Source organism: Brassica napus, chromosome C3 (genome assembly GCF_020379485.1).
Source record: "Brassica napus cultivar Da-Ae chromosome C3, Da-Ae, whole genome shotgun sequence".
NCBI classification, from domain to species: Eukaryota; Viridiplantae; Streptophyta; class Magnoliopsida; order Brassicales; family Brassicaceae; genus Brassica; species Brassica napus.
Window position 1 is genome coordinate 15,885,729 of NC_063446.1, and position 19,385 is coordinate 15,905,113.

Genomic DNA, 19,385 nt, shown 5'->3' on the forward strand with positions numbered 1-19,385 from the left:
AAGATACTAGATATATTGATAATATATGGGTGTTGTTGCTTATATATACATACTCACACACTCACATCATATATGTTGGTCAATAGTTGAAGTAATACATTTTCTTCAACTTATGTGAAGGTATTAATTTTAGTCAAGTGTTTCAATTTGCCCCCCCCCCCCCCCCCACCCCACACAGGCGAACACATATATATTGGTCTATAATTAAAGTAATGAACTTTCTATACTTTATGTAAAAAAATTAATTTTTGTCAAATTGTTTCAATATTTATAGTTTGTCAATTTATATATATATTTGTTAGTTTCAAATACCTTTTTTTATATCTCAAACACAATTATCAGTAAGAGTTAAGAAAGATTTAATAATTATTTATTTTCATTTAAGTGTAGTCAATATTAAAGATAAAAATACATTTGATATGTGCTACAAAAAATTGAATATAAATACCTAAAACTTTTTATAAGTATTTTCTGAATTATTCAAACCAATATTGCACCAATTTTCTAATCTTGTTTTGAAAAGTATTTGTTTAAATGATCATAAGTAGTGGAGATTAACTAGATTTATTTTTGTTAACGATGATCTGTTATCAAGTACAAAATTGAAAGTTTAATTTGTTTGAGATTGTTGTTTGATTCTTATACTAACTTTTCTAATCAAATGTCATTTCCAAATATTTAACATTTTCATATTGTTAACAAATTAATAATTATTTTTTCCCTTATTCTCCTCTAAAATATTATTACAAAAGACTAAAGAGTCTCATTTCAAATACCAGTTACCAAGTTATGATCTTAAACGTAACCGACATATAACTAAACAATGACTAAAATGAGCCATATAAATTAATAAATTTAGTATCAGAGAATAGTTAGTGTTTAAATTTTCTAGTTTATATGGTGAGATTCATACTTTTTAATTTGTAAGTACGGAAAATAAATTGATACATGAATGTTTATTTATGATCATGGATCTAAATTTTGATTTAAAAGCAGTTTGCTCAAGATTTTGTAACTATTCCACAAACAATTTAATTTGGATAGTTAAATGCAATGCTCGTATATAACTGTTATTTATTAAATTATGGATTCCTGATTTACATTTTCCTAACTGTTTAGGAATATATGTATTAGTTTAATAGGTTATCTAATTGTATGTCCAAAAAATAAGGAACTCGGAAGTGAAATCATCAAAAAAGTGTGTGTTACACTTGGAGAGAAAGAATAATTAATTAGGTGTGTGGAGGAATTGAATTGAAGATTTGAACAAACTGATTGCGTGCTAGTTTTGTTGGTGATATACACTGTTCATGGGCGTAAGGCTACGCACATTGGAGTTGTTGAATGATTTTTATCAACAGTTGAAAAACAAGAGGCAAAATAGTGGGACTATTGACTGCTTATTTGGATTCAACAGGTTGAATTCTTTCAACCGTTGAATAAACACCAAGTGGGACCCATTTTTAATATGTGTCTCTCTCTTATTGGATTTTGTAGATTATGTATTTTTTTCATACTTCAATAATTCAACAACAATTATCTACAACTAAATAAATTTATTTAAAAAAATATATATATATCAAAATTCATAATTTTTTCTACTCTATAAATAAAGACTTGGTTCATTTGATTTGGATAAAAAAAACTTCAATTTCTACTACTCCCTCTGTTTCTAAATAGATGATGTTTTAGGAAGTTTTTGATGTTTCAAAATAGAAGATGTTTTCATATATCAATGTACTTTTTAACTTTATCAAAAACTGTACATTGATATATGATTGTTTATTTATGATCTTGGATCTAAATTTTGATTTAAAAGGAGTTTGCTCAAAATTTTGTAACTATTCTACAAACAATTTAATTTGGATAGTTAAATGCAATGCTCGTATATAACTGTTATTTATTAAATTATGGATTCCTGATTTACATTTTCCTAACCGTTTAGGAATGTATGTATTAGTTTAATAGGTTATCTTATTGTATGTCCAAAAAATAAGGAACTCGGAACTGAAATCAACAAAGGAAGTTTGTGTTATACTTGGAGAGAAAGAATAATTAATTAGGCGTGTGGAGGAATTGGATTGAAGATTTGAACAAACTGATTGCGTGCTAATTTTGTTGGTGATATACACTGTTCATGGGCGTAAGGCTACACACATTGGAGCTGTTAAATAAGTTTTTTCAACAGTTGAAAAAACAAGAGGCAAAATAGTGGGACTGTTGAATGTCTATTTGGATTCAACCGGTTGAATAAACACCAAGTGAGACCCATTTTTAATATGTGTCTCTCTCTTTTGGATTTTGTAGATTATGTATTTTTTCTTATCTCAATAATTCAACAACAATTATCTACAACTAAATAAATTTATAAAAAAAACAAAATTTATACATCAAGATTCATAATTTGTTCTACTCTATAAATAAAGATTTGGTTCATTTGATTTGGATAAAAAAAAACTTCAATTTCTACTACTCCCTCCGTTTCTAAATAGATGATATTTTAGGGGTTTTTTTATGTTCAAAATAGAAGATGTTTTCATATATCAATGTACTTTTTAACTTTATCAAAAAATGTGTAACCAATGATATTTTGTAGTTTATCGAATAACTTTTAATTTATATTTTAATGATATTTTTAAGATAAAAACAAATTTCGTAATAGCTATGCACAATCCTAAACCTTCATGTATTTTGAAACAGAAAGAGTATAATTTTCTATCACTTTATCTTTAAACTCTTGATTATATCCATAAGGACCATAACCATCTTTTTACCAAAATGGATCCTAACAATAATTCGTCTAGTACCCAAAATTCTACAAATTACCCCTTTAACTATCCAAATCCCAACAACTATCAATTTCAAAATCACTCTTTCTGTAAAACTTTTTAATTATATAATTTAAAAAATATATTTAATGATATTCATATTTTTTATTTTTGATATTTGTAAAAATGTAATTTAAATATTTTTATTTTATTTTAAACTATTTTAATTAAACTAATTGAGAACTGTTAACAATAAAAAATAGGATATAGTGTTGATTTTTATTAAACAAAACTATTGTACAATATAAAAAATGAATGAATGTTGAATTGTTAGGTCGAAGAGAGAGAGATGATGATGTGAAGTGTAAAAAGTAGAAATTATGGTATTGATTTTTAAGGCCAATGTTCATAGTGTAAGTAACTGTTAAGAGATTAATATTTGATAGCAATATATTAATTTTTGATTATGTTCAATTCCTTGTTATTTTTTACATTACATTATGAGTAAAAGTTTTATCAACATATAACAAAATATTGAAATTTATTTCTTTATTATATATATTGAGTACATGTAGAATTTCAAAAACAATTATTAATCAACAAGATTAGATATAGGACAGTAATTTGAAGATTTAAACTTCGAGTAACATCAACAAAAAGATTGACCAAATTGATTTCGTCGACAAAAACCTATAAATATACAACTAGTAATGCATTCTGGTGTACCACTACATCCCATGGTACATAATCTCTTTTGTCTTATTCATTCAAAAAACACATTGAGAAGAACACACCACTATCAGTTTTCTATATCTAGAATGAAAAATTAACTATACAAAATTAATAAAATAGTTTTATTTTAATTAATTTAAAACTTCATAGAAATGTTTCTATTCAAATAAAAATCTTCTTTTGAGACATTATCACTCTGAATGAAAAATAAATTACTTAAAATCATGGGTAAAAGGAAGAGTGTCAATGAAATGAGTGGATGAGCGAAAACTTATTGATTGGCATTAGTTATTCTCATGGAAGATGAAACCACTTTTTGAGATATCCTTCAATAACATTAAAGCAATAAAAATAATTAAAATAAATGTTCAGATCACAAGTGTTTTGCAATAAGACTTGTTGTGTCTTCTTAAGTGAAAACTTTAAGTTTTCTTATGATAGTTAACATAAATAAAACTATATTTACCTTTTTCTGAATTTGAGTGCTTAAGAAACTAGATATATTGACAATATATGGGTATGTTTGTTTACATATACATACTCATACACTCACATACATATATATATTAGTCACTAATTGAAGTAATAAATTTTCTTTAACTTATGTTGAAGATATTAATTTTAATCAAGTCTTTCAATTTATTGTGTTTCCAATTTAGATTGTACATACACTCACACAGGAGAACACATATATATTAGTCTATAATTAAAGTAACTAGATTTTGACCCGCGCTTTCAAAGCGCAGAATCGTTTTCTATTTAAATTTTATTTGAAAATGATAAATATTTGTAAAGTAGAATTTTTTTCCTTGAATTTATAATTTATAATAAATTTAAAAATGTGCCTATTGTCTATGTACTCTTTGTATTTATTCTGTTTGAAATGATTGTTTATGTGTACAAAATAGGAATGAAATTTAGAATGGATTCAAAAAGTGTTATATTTCTAATAAATAATACTAATTATGTAGTGTTTATATATTTTAAAGTTTATTGTATATATTTTTAATTATCATAAACTAATATATTGAAAAATCATTAAATAATAATTTTTTTAGTTATACATATTTAATTTTTATTCAAACTAAGAATTTATAAAAGTTTAATCTAATAATGAAATTAAATACAAAAAACTGCAGTAGGTTTATATCTGAAAAGGACAAATAATATAATAGGCTTCAATTATGTTGAATATCTATGTTGAATATCAAGATCCAAATGGCCAATTATTTTAAAAGATCTGTACAGAAATTGAAACTTTAGTTTGGGCCATTTTTGTTTTGGGGATTGGGTCGAATCTGTTTGGGTTCTAATGTTGTGTGATTGGATTTAAAAATAGTTAGTTATGATGGTGAATTAAAATGCACGATTTTCAATTTAAAAAAAAGGAAAATAGGCAACAGCAGAAGATTGTAATTATTTTGAAAACCCAGGGCAGAACCTCGTTAGGAATTGATTTTGCTTTAATAGTATAGATGAACTTTCTATAACTTATGTAAAAAATTAATTTTTGTCAAATTGTTTCAATATTTATAGTTTTTCCAATTTATATCTATATTTATTAGTTTCAAATACCTTTTTAGATCTCAAACACAATTATCAATAAGAGTTGAGAAAGATTTCAAAAATATTTATTTTCATTTAAGTGTAGCCAATATTAAATCTAAAAATTCTCTGACACTTTTTATTTAGTATCAATTTATAAAATACATATGATATGTGCATGCTACAAACAAAATTGAATATAAATACCGGAAACTTTTTAAAAGTGTTTTCTGAATTATTCGAACCAATCTTGTTTCGTCACCGCACCAATATTCAAATCTTGTTTTGAAAAGTATTTGTTTAAATGATCATAACTAGTGGAGGTTAACTAGATTTATGTTTGTTAACGTTGATCTGTTATCAAGTACAAAAAGGAAAGTTTAATTTGTTTAAGATCGTTGTTTGATACTTATACTAACTTCTCTAGTCAAATGTGATTTCTAAATATTTAACATTTTCATATTGCTAACAAATTAATAATTATTTTTTCTCTTATTCTCCTCTAAAATATTATTACAAAAAAACTAAAGAGTCTCATGTCAAATACCAGTTACCAAATTATGAATTTAAACGGAACCTGCATATAACTAAATAATGACTAAATTGAGCCATAAAAATTTATAAATTTAGTATCATAGAAAAATTGGTGTTTAAATTTTCTAGTTTAGATGGTGAGATTCATACTGTTTAATTTGTAAGTATGGAGAAGAAATTGATATATGAATTTTTATTTATGATCATGGATCTAAATTTTGATTTAAAAGGAGTTTGCTTAAGATTTTATGACTATTCCACAAACAATATAATTTTGGCTGCGTCTGGTCACCCTCCTCCTTACATGTGGAATTCTCAGGTATCATTACTCAACACAAAGACTCAATGCAAATAGATTTGGAAGACAACTCATTGGTGTTTTATATTGGTCTTGAATATTTTTAGCATATGATGTCACCATATGGAACACCCTATGCAGCGGTTTACCCTCATGGAGGAGGAGTTTCCGCTCATCCCGGATTCCCCATGGTAAACAACTCAAAACAATCTCAAGGTGACGTTTTATTCCATAATCAAGGTGACTGACTACTTCATTGTTTCTTAACAGAGATCACAGCCTCAAGTTCAAAAGGGCCCACCTCTAACAACTGTAAGCGGGATAGCCAGTTTTCGTTTCATCGTGGATTGTTTAATGGTTTTCCTCACACTGTTATATGGGGTCTTTGTCAATGGCAGCCGGGGACGCCTTTGAACATGGACACTCCTACTAAATCTACTGGGAATACAGACAATGGACTGATGAAGAAGCTGAAAGAATTTGATGGACTTGCTATGTCTCTAGGAACTGCTGCTGATGAACGTAAACGCTCATGGAACAGCTCAGAAACAGAAGGTTCAACTAATGGAAGTGATGTGAATACGACTGGGGTAATGTCTCTTGTAGTCCCCTTTGTTTTCATATGCATTGTGTGGACAGAGGTAATCTCTTGTAGTCCATTTATATTTAACGTAGACCTTTTTGCATGTTTTTAGGCTGATGAACCAAAACTCAAAAGAAATCGAGAGGGAACTCCAACAAAAGGTATGTGTCCCAAAGAGAACAATTTGGTGTGAACGATAGGATTATTCATTTTTCTTTATTGTAGATGAGAAGAGATATTTGGTTCTGTCTTGCTCATTTCGTTCTGTCTCTCCCTCAAGTGGTGATGACGGTGTAAAACCGGTTCAAAGAGCTATAGTCTCTCCTGGTGTAAGTGCAAATTCCAACTCTTTCATGTCACAGTCTTTAGCCATGGTTCAACCTGAAACTTGGCTTCAGGTACCCCATGTAACTTATTCATTGCTCTTTCACGTATCTTCTTTGTTCCATTTTCACTCACAAGCATCCGGTTTTTTTTCTCTTTAGAACGAGAGAGAACTGAAACGGGAGCGAAGGAAACAGTCTAATCGTGAATCTGCCAAAAGATCAAGATTAAGGAAACAGGTTTTATCAAGATTCTTATTTTCTTGGTGTGATACTCAACCTAAACGTTTAAAAGGCTTGATGAAGCTTTCCTTTTTTTTGCCCTTGTTTCAAAAGGCCGAGACTGAAGAACTCGCTCGGAAAGTTGAAGCATTGACAGCAGAGAACATGGCGTTAAGATCTGAACTAAACCAACTTAATGAAAAATCTGATAAACTAAGAGGAGCTAATGCAGCCTTGCTGGTAGGTTACTTACCATTGACTAACCAATGGTTGGTTTTTTTTTTTCTGTTGGGTTGCAGAATAATTTGAAAAGTTCAGAACCGGAGAAGAGTGTGTTCGGGAATAAGAACTCAGGATCTGGATGCAATGAGTCTAACTCTAGTAGCAAACTGCATCAACTGCTTGATACAAAACCTCGAGCCGACGCTGTAGCAGCAGGCTAACGAATGTTTGATCGTTACACTCTAGTGCCGGTTTATACTTAATTTGTCAACATAAAAAAAGAAAATATGTGTTGCTAGTTTTCAGAAAACTTGGTAGGTAGTATAGAAAGAGAGGGAGATATGATTTGATGTTGTGGTAGTTGTTAATATAGAGGGGTTTTATTTTTGGATTAACCATTTATGGAAGAGCCAAGACTAATCTCCAAAGGGGAGGTTGATATAGAGAGGTTTTGTTGTGTGTTTTTCTTTATACATGGCTTCCTCTAATGCATTTAGACATGATGTAATTTTATGAGAGAGCGATCTCTCAGATCGGTGTTCTAACTTTGCGTAAGCTTTTTTTATTTTTTTTTTGGAAGGTTTCATGTAAAATATTTTTAAACATTTTTGAATCTATGTGGAGTGTGGAGGGGCAGATGCCCACCATGATCTTTTAAAATTAGTGTATTTTAGCACAAAAGTAATGCACCTGTTTATTTGCATTGCATTGTTTGTTGCAGCTTTTATAGTAAAACCACTTATTGTAAGCCAAGCTTTCTTGTAAAATTTAGCGTTAAATTGTCCATCAGGATAATCAGTAGTAGTTACAGCTTATACATCTTGACCACCTCCAAGCACAGCCTAAGCGAGACTACAAAACAAGATAAACATCATATGACCGGTTGATTTTGGAAATTGAAATCTGAATTTCATGAAGCATATTCATACATAGATGGTTGAGAAGTGGAGACATGGCAACATAGTTTACTGGAACCTTTGTAATGTAAGTCTTAATAAGAGTCAGTGTAACAAGAACATTCTTATTAGAAAGACTTCTATCTACACACTATATATAATGCAGAAGCAGAACTCTCAAACAAAAGATACAAGGGAAAGAAACGGAACGCATAACATGCCTTTGCAGTTTTGTCAAGTAAACCTGTGTAAGGAAATGAGAATCATCAGCTACTTTAAAGCAGGCGATGTAATGGTCTTCTTGTGATCCACTTCCTCAAACAGCTCTGTTGTAAATCATTTAAGTTTAAAAAAATTTCCTAATTAACTGTGTACGTTTAGTGATTCTAATAACTCAAAGGTTTTCCACCATATAATCATTATTATTATCAAATTTAGTCGAACCTAATATAATACCATACCACTCAGTTCATGTTATCATGTGTAACAGGTGAATCTGAAAAGAACAGAAACTGAAGGGTAAAAATATCGTAAGAAGAGAAAAGGAGGGACCAAATTGTAAAAAATCGGCGCGCGAGAGTTTCGGCTTCAAACGAATTCTCATCCTCACATCTCACGACAACACAGAACACAAAGTCTCTCTCTTTCTTCCAAAAAAACTCGAAATCTCTTAGAAACCAAGTTTGGATCTCTGCAATCATCATCATCACCTCTCTCTTTCTCCATTTCAAGATTATATCAAACATTTCACCGTCTCTGTTATTTAGGTTTGAGGAGATCGTTGAAGAGAGGTGAATCAATAAAAATAAAATAAAATGGCAGATAAACCGGTTCTTCAAAAACCACCAGGTTACAGAGATTCAAACATGGCCACTCCTTCCCCTCCTCCCCCTCTCAGACCACAGCAACAACCACCACCCATGAGAAAAACCGCCGGAATGCCTTCTTCTTTCCGACCAAAGCCAAAACGCGGAAGCTGTTGTCGTACCTGCTGCTGTTGCGTCTGCATTACTCTCGTCCTCGTCATCTTCCTCCTCTTATTCGGAACCGCCGTTTTCTACCTCTGGTTCGATCCAAAGCTCCCTATTTTCAGCCTCGCCTCTTTCCGCCTCGACGGATTCAAACTCTCCGACGATCCCGACGGCGCGTCTCTCTCCGCCACCGCCGTGGCCCGCGTGGAGATGAGGAATCCCAACGCGAAACTCGTTTTCTACTACGGGAACACCGCCGTGGAGATGAGCGTTGGCAACGGAAACGACGAGACGGGGATGGGAGAGACGACGGTTAACGGGTTCCGACAAGGTCCGAAGAACTCGACGAGCGTGAAAGTGGAGACGTCCGTGAAGAACCAGCTCCTGGACAGAGGATTGGCTAAGAGACTCTCGGCCAAGTTTCAGAGCAAAGATTTGGTTATGAATGTTGTGGCCAAGACCAAAGTTGGATTAGGTGTCGGCGGGGTTAAGATCGGAATGCTCGCCGTTAATTTGAGATGCGGCGGCGTTAGCTTGAACAAGCTTGATACTGATTCACCTAAATGCATCCTCAATACACTCAAATGGTAAGCTTTACAACAATCAAGATTGTTTTTTTTTAATGTTTAGTTAAATCCAAAGTTTGAAACTTTATGTGTTTAATATTGCAGGGTGAATATACAGTAATGAGGAAGTAAGAATTCGAAAATGGTGGTGATCTAACATTGTATGAATATATGTAATTATATTGTAGATAAATATATATATATATATATACACCTTTACTATATTCTTTTTTTTTTATCAAATTACTATATTCTATTTTCGTGTTTTATATATTTAATGTTTGGGTGTTTGACTACATTGAGATGGAGCATATAGAGAGAGTGATGTGCTATATTTTCGTGTGTGATAGATTTTTTGTTGGTGTAATATTTGGTTGTGAGCTTGGGAGGAAAACATATGTAATGTGATGAGTATTTTTTTAAATGACAACAACTTGGTTACAAAGCATAGTAAGGGTATAGATAGCAAGCTTGTTCTCCAATCATCCATCTTGGTATGTATAACTCAGCCTTTGTGGCGTATGAATGGTCAAATTCAAAAACACTAGTCAATCAATCTCATTTGTTCACAATAGATAAAACATGACTATAGTCTAGAAGTTCATCTTCATATTTAACTTTATCTGGTTAACCTATTTTGTTAACGCTGAACAAATCGTCAATTACATTATCATATAATGTATATTTCTATTATATATGATTATCAACTGTGATATATGCAATATTAATAAGTAACTTCACACACAACAATTCTATGATATAGTTCTCTTTATAACGTTCGGATCGAATACCAAATTTACATGTACGAATCTTTGATAGATAGGCTTTCTATATAGCACACAACTACGCAACAAACATTTATACCTGCAACGCTCATGAACTTCTAATAAGCTTTGTATTATATAATATGAAAGAAATCATATTGTAAAAACCAAATTTTAGATCGGGTGTAAAATCTTTTAAATTTTGACCCACTAGACAGTAGGCCTGGAACGGATCGGGTATCCGGGGAATTTTAAGGTATCCGGATCCGGATCCTTATCCGGCGGATCCATAATTTTACTATCCTTATCCGGATCCGGGGTTCTCGGATATCCGGGTGTCGGATATCCTTCTAAAAATTGTAATATCCGGCGGATATCCGGATCCGGATTTGGATCCTTAAAATAAATAAAAATAATAATATTAATATATATAAAATATTAACAATAATTTAAAACAAAAAAATATATAATGTTTTGAATTATTTCTATGTATAAAATTACAAAACTTACATAAAATTTACATATACTATTATAAAATTGAAAATATATTAAATAAAATTAGTTTTTATATATAGATATTACTATTTTTGAAATAGTTATTAATAAAACTTACGGATCCGGATATCCGGACTAAAAAATCGAGATATCCGGATCCGGATCCGGCTTTGGCGGATCCAGCATTTTACTATCCGGATCCGGATTCGGCCCCTCCGGATATCCGGATTTTCGGATCGGATCCGGATCGAATCTCGGATCGAATCCGGATCTCGGATAAAAGTTCCAGGCCTACTAGACAGTCATCTACTCTTCACTTAAAAAAAACTACTATACAAGAGTCTATCATAGACCAAATCTAGATTATTAATATGTCCTATTAAATTAATATACTAATATAAAATTTGAACATATTGTGAACCAAAATAGTGGGCTACTAAGTAACAAAATAAATATTTTTACATTAAAACGCTTCTCCTGCTATATAGGACATTTGTTTATATAGAGATTCCACTTAAGTAACAACCGTATTTCATTCAAATATTTCTATAACATGTTATATTTTATTTATATTAATTATGATTTCGTATTTAATAAAGATGTCAAAAAGTAACGATCTTTTTTTTGGTAAAGAAATTAAAATGTAAACCTCTTTTTTTAAGAAGAAAATGTAAACATCTTGCAAAACTAATAATCATGTATATGATATACGATATATTATATTATGTAATACAGTGTTTTAAACCAGAATATTATATTGTAATTAATCATAATGATATTTATTATATTAGTTTAGAGTTGTAATTTAGAAAAAAACATTCATTTGCCATATTTACAAAAATACCATTGACACTAAAATAATGACCAGAGATTTTAGTAATAATCTATTTTATTAAAAAATCTTATTTTTATCTACTAATAAAAAGTCATCATCTCAGTTTTAAATGATCCTACTAAAATTTACATATATTACATATCATAATAATAGCAGTCCGATTACTCTAAACAACACACCAATACAAACAAATCGATTAAATTAAATGTAACCAAACCGATAATAATAAAATTTTGAACTTTACACAATCAACATTTACATCTTATCATCTAATTTAATAAAACCATAAAACATAAATTTGCTTCAATTAAATTTCTGAACAAGTTTTAACATTAGGTAAGAACGTGCAATTATTTGTATTGAATTTGATGAAACAAACATAAAAGAAAAATAACCCGCGTTGATCCTAGTTTTTGATTAAGATAATGATTAACATAGTTTGGAAAACACTAATGGGCTGTGGAGTATTTGGGCTTGTTGGTTTGTGCGTTAACTGGTGATTTATATAGCGTACTCTGTAAAATAATTTGGTGCAAAATTTAAACAAGAGTGCCAGAGTGGTAATGCTATCAGGTTGGATTTACAAACAAAATGTCAGCTAATTTTCAATAAGTAGTTTCTGTTTAAACTGAAGTTGCGGTTGAGATTACTATATTTATTTTTCAACAACTAACGAATACTACCTTGGTTTCATATTAATTGTCGTTTTAGCTTTTAAAATTTTGTTTCATTATAATTATATCGTTTTATATTTTTGATGCACATATAAAATAATTTTCAGCTTTTATCCTTATTTTTAATTTAAAATTAAAGGAGAAAATATTATAATTAAAGAAGAAAATCCCAAACCATCAACTAGATGATGGGGGTTGAGTTCGAAGAGTACAAAGCAGATTTGGCTAAAACATCAGCAACACAGTTTTGAGATCTAGAAATAAAGATAGTCGAATTTCTCTTTTGTTTTTCTCCTTTCTCTATTAATAGGCTCACACACCATATACTAGGCATGAGACATATCGGGTATCTGGACAATTTTAAAGTATTCGGATCCGGAACCTTATCCGGCGAATCCATAATTTTACTACCTTATCCGGATCCGGGATTCTCGGATATCCGAGTGTTGGATATCCTTCTAAAAGTTGTAATATCCGGATCCTTAAAATAAATAAAAAATAATATTAATATATATATAAAATATTAACAATAATTAAAAATTATATATATAATGTCTTTAATTATTTCTATGTATAATATTACAAAATTTACATAAAATTTATATATACTATTATAAAAAATGAAAATATATTAAATAAAATTAATTTTTATATATAGATATTACTATTTTTGAAATATTTATTAATAAAACTTACGGATCCGGATATCCGGACTTCACAATTAAGATATTCGGATCCGGCTTTGACGGATCCAACATTTTACTATCCGGATCCGGATTCGGCCCCTCCGGATATCCGAATTTTCGGATTGGATCCGGATCGAATCTCAGATCGAATCCGGATCTCGGATAAAAGTCTCATGCCTACCATATACTACGTAGTTTATCTTATATATTAAAACAAAAGTCATCACTTTGTTCATGTGTGGTTTTTTTTGTTTGGACCCTTCTCTAGAAAGTTTATCAAGTTTTACATAACTTAATCATCGTATCTTTTAATATCTATATCTTTTATTTAAAATACAAATACATATTGTTTAAGATAATTCTAAGAAAATATTTTCAGAATCAGGATACAATTTATTTTCTAAAATTAATTAACTTTAATTTTAATTATCATAAAAAATGATTAGAATTTCAAATTAATTTTATTTTTGATTGATGAACGAAAATTAAGTCATATAAATATTTTAATTTTATTCTAATGATAATAAAAATTTAAATTGATTAATTTTCAAGATACATTTGATAAAGATTTTTAAAGGATTTTGTTAGAAAGAAATATCATTTCTGTTTCAAATAAAAATATTTACTACAAAATTAGTTTGTATGTACAATATATTATAGTTTCTCTTTTAAAAATATTTTTTGTTGTTCTTAACAATATCTCCAAATATTTATTCTCTATTATGTAGGTCTAATTTAATTTAATTCAATATATAAATTTCAAATTTAGAAATAAAACGAGAAATTATGTTGGTAAGTTCCATATATTTATTAAAGCTAATAATATAAAATCTTTGGGGCTGATTGGTAGTTGTTGTAGGTGCTGTCCACAGTCCTATTTATTTCTAAAGTACAAAATTCAAAGCAATCAAGCTTTAAATTTTTTTTTGAAACCACAACTCTTGAAATAACCTACAGCTGTACAAGTGCTCTGCAGAGCCAAATATCCAAAGCAATTTTTTAGTGCTTTTCATAAAATTATAAAGCAATAAAATCTAAAGACACAGCAAAAAGTTTACAGATTTTTTTTTACAGCAAAAATTTTAAAGCTACAGCCATTACCAATCAGATCCTTTGTAACTACTTTAATAATGATATAATTTAATTTCAAATAGAATATTATTATATTGAACTAAATATGATAAATTCTATTTTATTTTTAGTTATCCTTTATAAAATGAAAAATAAAAATTCTATTTATTTTTATATATTTTATAATAATAATAAATCATGTTAAATAAACTATTATATTGAACTAAATATGATAAATTATATTAAATTCATCAATTTATTTTCATAAATATAAATATTTATGCTAAAAATATAATATGATGACAGAACATGTTAATATTCACAAACTATATAATACATGTATAAAAAAATTTACATATCTTAAAATTTTGTATATACAATAATATATTATCTAAAATCAATAAACGTAAAAAAATATTGCTAAAAGAAAATTCAGCTTTGAAAGACGGTGGGTCAGAATTTAGTATAAATTAAACACAAAAAAATTTTCAGATATGTTTTTTTATGCATATATTAAATTTTTCAGTAACTAAATGCAAATACAGTAAGATAAATATATAATAAGAAGCAAAAAATGCATGTAACGATCTTAAACAATTGATTAATTATAACATATAAACTATGAAATTATTGTATTTGAAATAGTTACATAAATATTTATATATATGATTAACGTTAAAAATGTATACCACCAATGATCTAAAATAAATATTTATGTATATAAATTAAAAAAATATTCGCGCGATTCAATATCTAGTTATAAATTACAGTAGCGTTCCACTAAAAATCAGTTATTTTAAATTATATTTCACCTGAAGCTGTTATATTAAACAACTACTCTGATTCATCATAGATTTGGTTATGGCCCCAAATTCTATTATAACAACTTAGGAAAGAAGATCAATTTAAGTCAATATTAAAATATACACCGGACTTGGTCAAAACTTCAGTAAAATATAGAAAGAACTTAGTGTGATCGGCAATTGCGAGAGATGTTCTTCAGAGCCACAATTATACCTATAACCGTAAATCTACACCAAATGTGATTTGTATTTTTTTTTTAAGCTCACAGCCATTCTTTTAAATCCACGGCACTTCTTTAAATTCATGTCTTTATAATTGCTCTGCAGAGACAAATACCTACAGCTCAAATTTAATGTCTTTTAAAAATTAAAAATTTAGAGCCAAAAGAAAAAAAAATCACCGCAATATTTATACATCCAAAAAATGAAATCACAGCTCTTACCAATCAAACCCTTAACTAGAACTTGACCCGTGCATCCGCACGGATATTTAGTTTTACCTTTTATAACCAAATATTAATATAAATTTTAAAACTCTATCTATATTAAATAATTGGTTAAGATGACATTTCAAAAACATAATAATTTTATAGTTTATATTGAATAATTATATTTTATTTTTGTGTTGTCGATTTTATCACTCATTTTTAGAATTTGACCTGAACATCCGCACGAATGTATTTTTATTTTTTACGGATCAGAATTTTATACTCTTCAACACTTATATTGGGTTATTTTGTATAAAAGTATGCATAAAATAATATATGTACATTTAAATATATGTTTATTAATATATTATATAAATGATTCTTTTTATGTGTTTTTTAGGTATTACTAATGAATAATGAAAATTATAACTATATATCTTTAAAAAAATATTGTGTTTTAAATTTAGTAAAAAAATACTTAAATTGATTTAGGTGGCTTTATAGTTTTCTTATCATTTTTATTAATTAAATATTAATAATATAGTATTAATAAATCTACATCGTTTATACGTATTCCAATTATATAGAAATATCAAGGATAAAAGATGATGAATAAATAATTTTATATCATTATTGAATGGTAGATGATTTCATTTATCGACAATATTTATTAGCTAGCTAGATTATAGAAAGTGTTTTTGACCCTAATTAATTGATTAGCTAGCGAGATTGATTTTTTAAATTACTGTTGCTTTTTTAGTTAAAGGTCAAATTAGGAAATATATTAATTAAAAATAAAAAGACATAGAATCTTAAAAAGTAGGTTAATTAATAACTCTAGTGGGATGCCATTGTAAATAAGTTGGAAAACTTAGATATATTTTATATTTGTAGTCCTCGTTTAATAGAGTAAGATTACAATGCTAAATATCAGATGATTTTTTGGTTAAGATACCAAAATATATCTATAAAAATTATGGAGAAAATACAAATGTTAAGTGCCATGTATGAACGAACAATTGAACATTATTATTTGAAGATAATTTTAAATTTATGTATTTTCCTTTTTCGTGTCCGGTGTTAAAGTTGAAAATGATTACAATAAGGAAACGAACTATTTAGGGCTGCAATCACTTGTTCTCCAAGCAAACAGATCATAATTTCCCTAAGTTGAAATAATCACAGTGGACATTCGCATTAAGACGAGATCACATTCATAACAACGTTCTTTCCCAAAGTATTTTAATAACATTCCAAAAACATAATGATGTAGTGGGTCAAAAGCAGTGAGTGACAGCACTGTGCTAGAAGTTTCAATTTTTCTTTTACGCACTTGAGGTATACGAACACACATGAGCCTGGGATAGCTTGCTTGTATACCACGCTATGGAACATATATATAATTATACGGATTACACCCACATGTTTGATAGAATGATAGTGTGTAGGTGTCTTAATCAGAGAAGCGGCTAGTCAGTCGTTTCAAGCGCCACTAATCTATTTTTAAAAGAAAACATAATTATAGCGTGACTCTATTGAAACATGTTTTATTTGAAGATCGGAAGTTCACGTTTGGAAATCTTTGTGGAAAGAAAATAAAAAAAAAGCAAAAAAACAACAACAATAAAAATGGAAAAAAGCAGTAAATTGAGGGGGGGCGTGGCTCTATATATTATGTAATCAGAAATGGAGTTTTATTGGTAGGCTGTTGACTCTTCTTTCTTTCTTCCTTATTACACCCAAAAAAATTTAGTCTCTCTCCGTCTGCTTGTTCGTATTCTTCGAGAGAGAAATGAAAAGCAGAGAGAGAAAGGTCAAGTACACGGTTCACCGGAAAACCACCGAAGGTTGTGAAAATCACAGTGACTGACCCATGTGCTACTGACTCCTCCAGCGACGAGGAAAACGATAAGTCGGTAGCTCCGGCGACGAGAGTCAAACGTTACGTGGAAGAAATCAGGTTCGAAGGAGCTGTCAAACGCGAAAAAACGGAGACGGAAAAGGCGGCGGCGGAGAAGAACGGTGATGATGGAACGGTAAAGCCTGTGAAGTACAGAGGAGTGAGGCAACGACCTTGGGGTAAATACGCGGCGGAGATTCGTGATCCTTCCACGCGTACTCGACTCTGGCTTGGAACGTTTGCCACCGCGGAGGAAGCTGCTATTGGGTACGACAGAGCCGCGATTCGATTCAAAGGACCCAAGGCGCTGACCAATTTTATGACTCCTCCGACTAGTCCTCCGGTGATCGACATTGAAGCGGTCTCCGGTTGTAATTCGGCGAAGGAGTCTCAATCCAGCATATGTTCTCATACTTCTGTTCTCCGGTTTGATCCCAACGAAGAAACAGAGTGCAGAACAGAGGAACCTGTCCGCTGAGTCAAAGGCCTTTAACGAAGAAACTCCGGCGAGTTCTTCCTTGTCGGATCCGTTTTTCTTGTCTGATCTGTTTGGTGGCGGAGATTGTTTATGGGATTCAGAAATTACCACTGACCACTTGTTTCTAGACGAAATCCATCCGAACACCAACACCATCTCAAGTGAATATCCGAATTTATCGGAGAGTTTTCCAATAAGCATGATCGGTGATTTAAGCTCTTGCTCGTGGGATGTCGATGAGTTTTTCCAAGATCATTTGTTGGATTAAAGGACAGTTTCCTCTGGAATTTCTTGGTATTTTCATTTTTTTTTTTTTTTGAGAGTGATGATGAGTGTGGATGATAACGACTTCATCTTGGCCTTCCATTTGGCCGACATGGACGGCGGCTGCTGGAAGAAGCTTGACGGATTCCAATTTATTATCGAGAATTTTGTTTTATATTTGCGGAATATATATAGTAATTAGATTGTTACATATGAGAGTATCCAGGGGTTTTGATTCTATCCTGGTATGTTTGTCACTATGCAAGGAAGCACCTTATATATAATTAATGGAGTTTTCTTTTTCTTATATAAATGTAAATCTTCGTCTTTTGTTCCTTCACATGAATCTCACAAGTCACAAGTGGGGTTTGTGGGAAAGTAGGCTAAGTCATACATCAATACAGTAAAACTGTTCCAATCAGTACATAAATATAAATATATAAGATGTGCAAATACATATAGGAACACTTAGTTAATTCAAATCTCATACAAATTAATAAAATTCAGTTTTTGCATACATTGACCAATTATCCGTTAGTCAAAAGTAACGGAATCTGAATGATCAGTTATATATCGCTTACGTTGCTTTTTACGTATTTAAATAATGAATAAATTACTAAAAAATAAAATGATGGTAAAGGGTGAATCAAACCTGGGTCTGCCAATATCCATTTGAAGCTAAACCATTGTGCCAAATCTGACTTATTGTTTATAGTCCCCGTTGTTTCCTATTTATACCTAATGGATATTTCATTCACATATTTTTTTGTGGTTGACTTATCATCCAAATTGTTCAGAAAAGAGACTAATCATCCAAACAAAACGAAAAAAATATTCAAATGGTTTTTTTGTTTTTTTGTGGAAGAAATATTTTTTTAATATTCGAAAAAATAAAATAATTAATATATATTATTAAAAAGGGTTACATACATTGGAGTTGTTTCTACTTTTAGTATATTTTTGTGAGACAAAGATCGAGAGATCGTTCCCTTGGTGAAATTTCTAATTTTCTCTTGTTTGAATTTGAGTTTATTTGCAAACACTTATGTTTCTAACGTTCTCTTACAATCACTAGAAATTGGAAAAAAGTTTACTCGGAATTTAAACAAGAGCAAATTAGAGATTTCAACAAGAGAACGAACTAGTTCAACAAGGGAATTGATATTACTAAGGATTATGGATCGGTTTAGCGGAATGCGCCGGTGTGGTAGTTGAACGAAATTAGACATGCAATATTTGAATTAGTTTTATTTTGTTCAATTTAAGCTTGTAATTGACATTTGAATTTCCGTTTATCGGGTTGATTATTAAAAGTAAATATTATTTT

At 29.9% G+C, this 19,385-nt stretch overlaps 3 protein-coding genes across 3 annotated transcripts; all 3 read left to right on the plus strand.

The window, feature by feature from the left end:
* The first annotated feature begins 4,766 nt into the window (after positions 1-4,766).
* Positions 4,767-8,039, plus strand: LOC106429618 (G-box-binding factor 3-like). The gene is made up of 9 exons (XM_013870367.2): positions 4,767-5,898; positions 5,985-6,068; positions 6,148-6,189; positions 6,276-6,467; positions 6,573-6,621; positions 6,686-6,858; positions 6,946-7,023; positions 7,120-7,245; positions 7,305-8,039. Exons 1-9 carry the CDS (start codon positions 5,746-5,748, stop codon positions 7,446-7,448), a joined length of 1,041 nt encoding a protein of 346 aa, XP_013725821.2. The 5' UTR covers positions 4,767-5,745; the 3' UTR covers positions 7,449-8,039.
* Positions 8,040-8,708: 669 nt separating this feature from the next.
* On the plus strand, positions 8,709-10,108 carry LOC111197891 (NDR1/HIN1-like protein 6). Its single transcript, XM_022698116.2, has 2 exons — positions 8,709-9,681; positions 9,766-10,108. The coding sequence occupies exons 1-2, from the start codon at positions 8,939-8,941 to the stop codon at positions 9,779-9,781; spliced, it is 759 nt and encodes a 252-aa protein (XP_022553837.1). The 5' UTR covers positions 8,709-8,938; the 3' UTR covers positions 9,782-10,108.
* A 6,258-nt stretch (positions 10,109-16,366) lies between these two features.
* LOC106429630 (ethylene-responsive transcription factor CRF5) lies at positions 16,367-18,367 on the plus strand. Its single transcript, XM_022699175.2, is given in 3 exon segments — positions 16,367-17,252; positions 17,254-17,746; positions 17,748-18,367. Coding segments are annotated over 3 exon segments (852 nt in total). The 5' UTR covers positions 16,367-17,208; the 3' UTR covers positions 18,063-18,367.
* The last annotated feature ends 1,018 nt before the right edge of the window (positions 18,368-19,385 follow it).

Bases quoted from the DNA above. Each gene is read 5' to 3' on its own strand.
- LOC106429618 (XM_013870367.2), top strand. From the start codon at position 5,746: ATGGAGAAGAAATTGATATATGAATTTTTATTTATGATCATGGATCTA. The intron at 6,069-6,147 runs GTAAACAACTCA...GTTTCTTAACAG, and splicing joins CTCATCCCGGATTCCCCATG to AGATCACAGCCTCAAGTTCA. The intron at 6,622-6,685 runs GTATGTGTCCCA...TCTTTATTGTAG, and splicing joins AGAGGGAACTCCAACAAAAG to ATGAGAAGAGATATTTGGTT.
- LOC111197891 (XM_022698116.2), top strand. From the start codon at position 8,939: ATGGCAGATAAACCGGTTCTTCAAAAACCACCAGGTTACAGAGATTCA.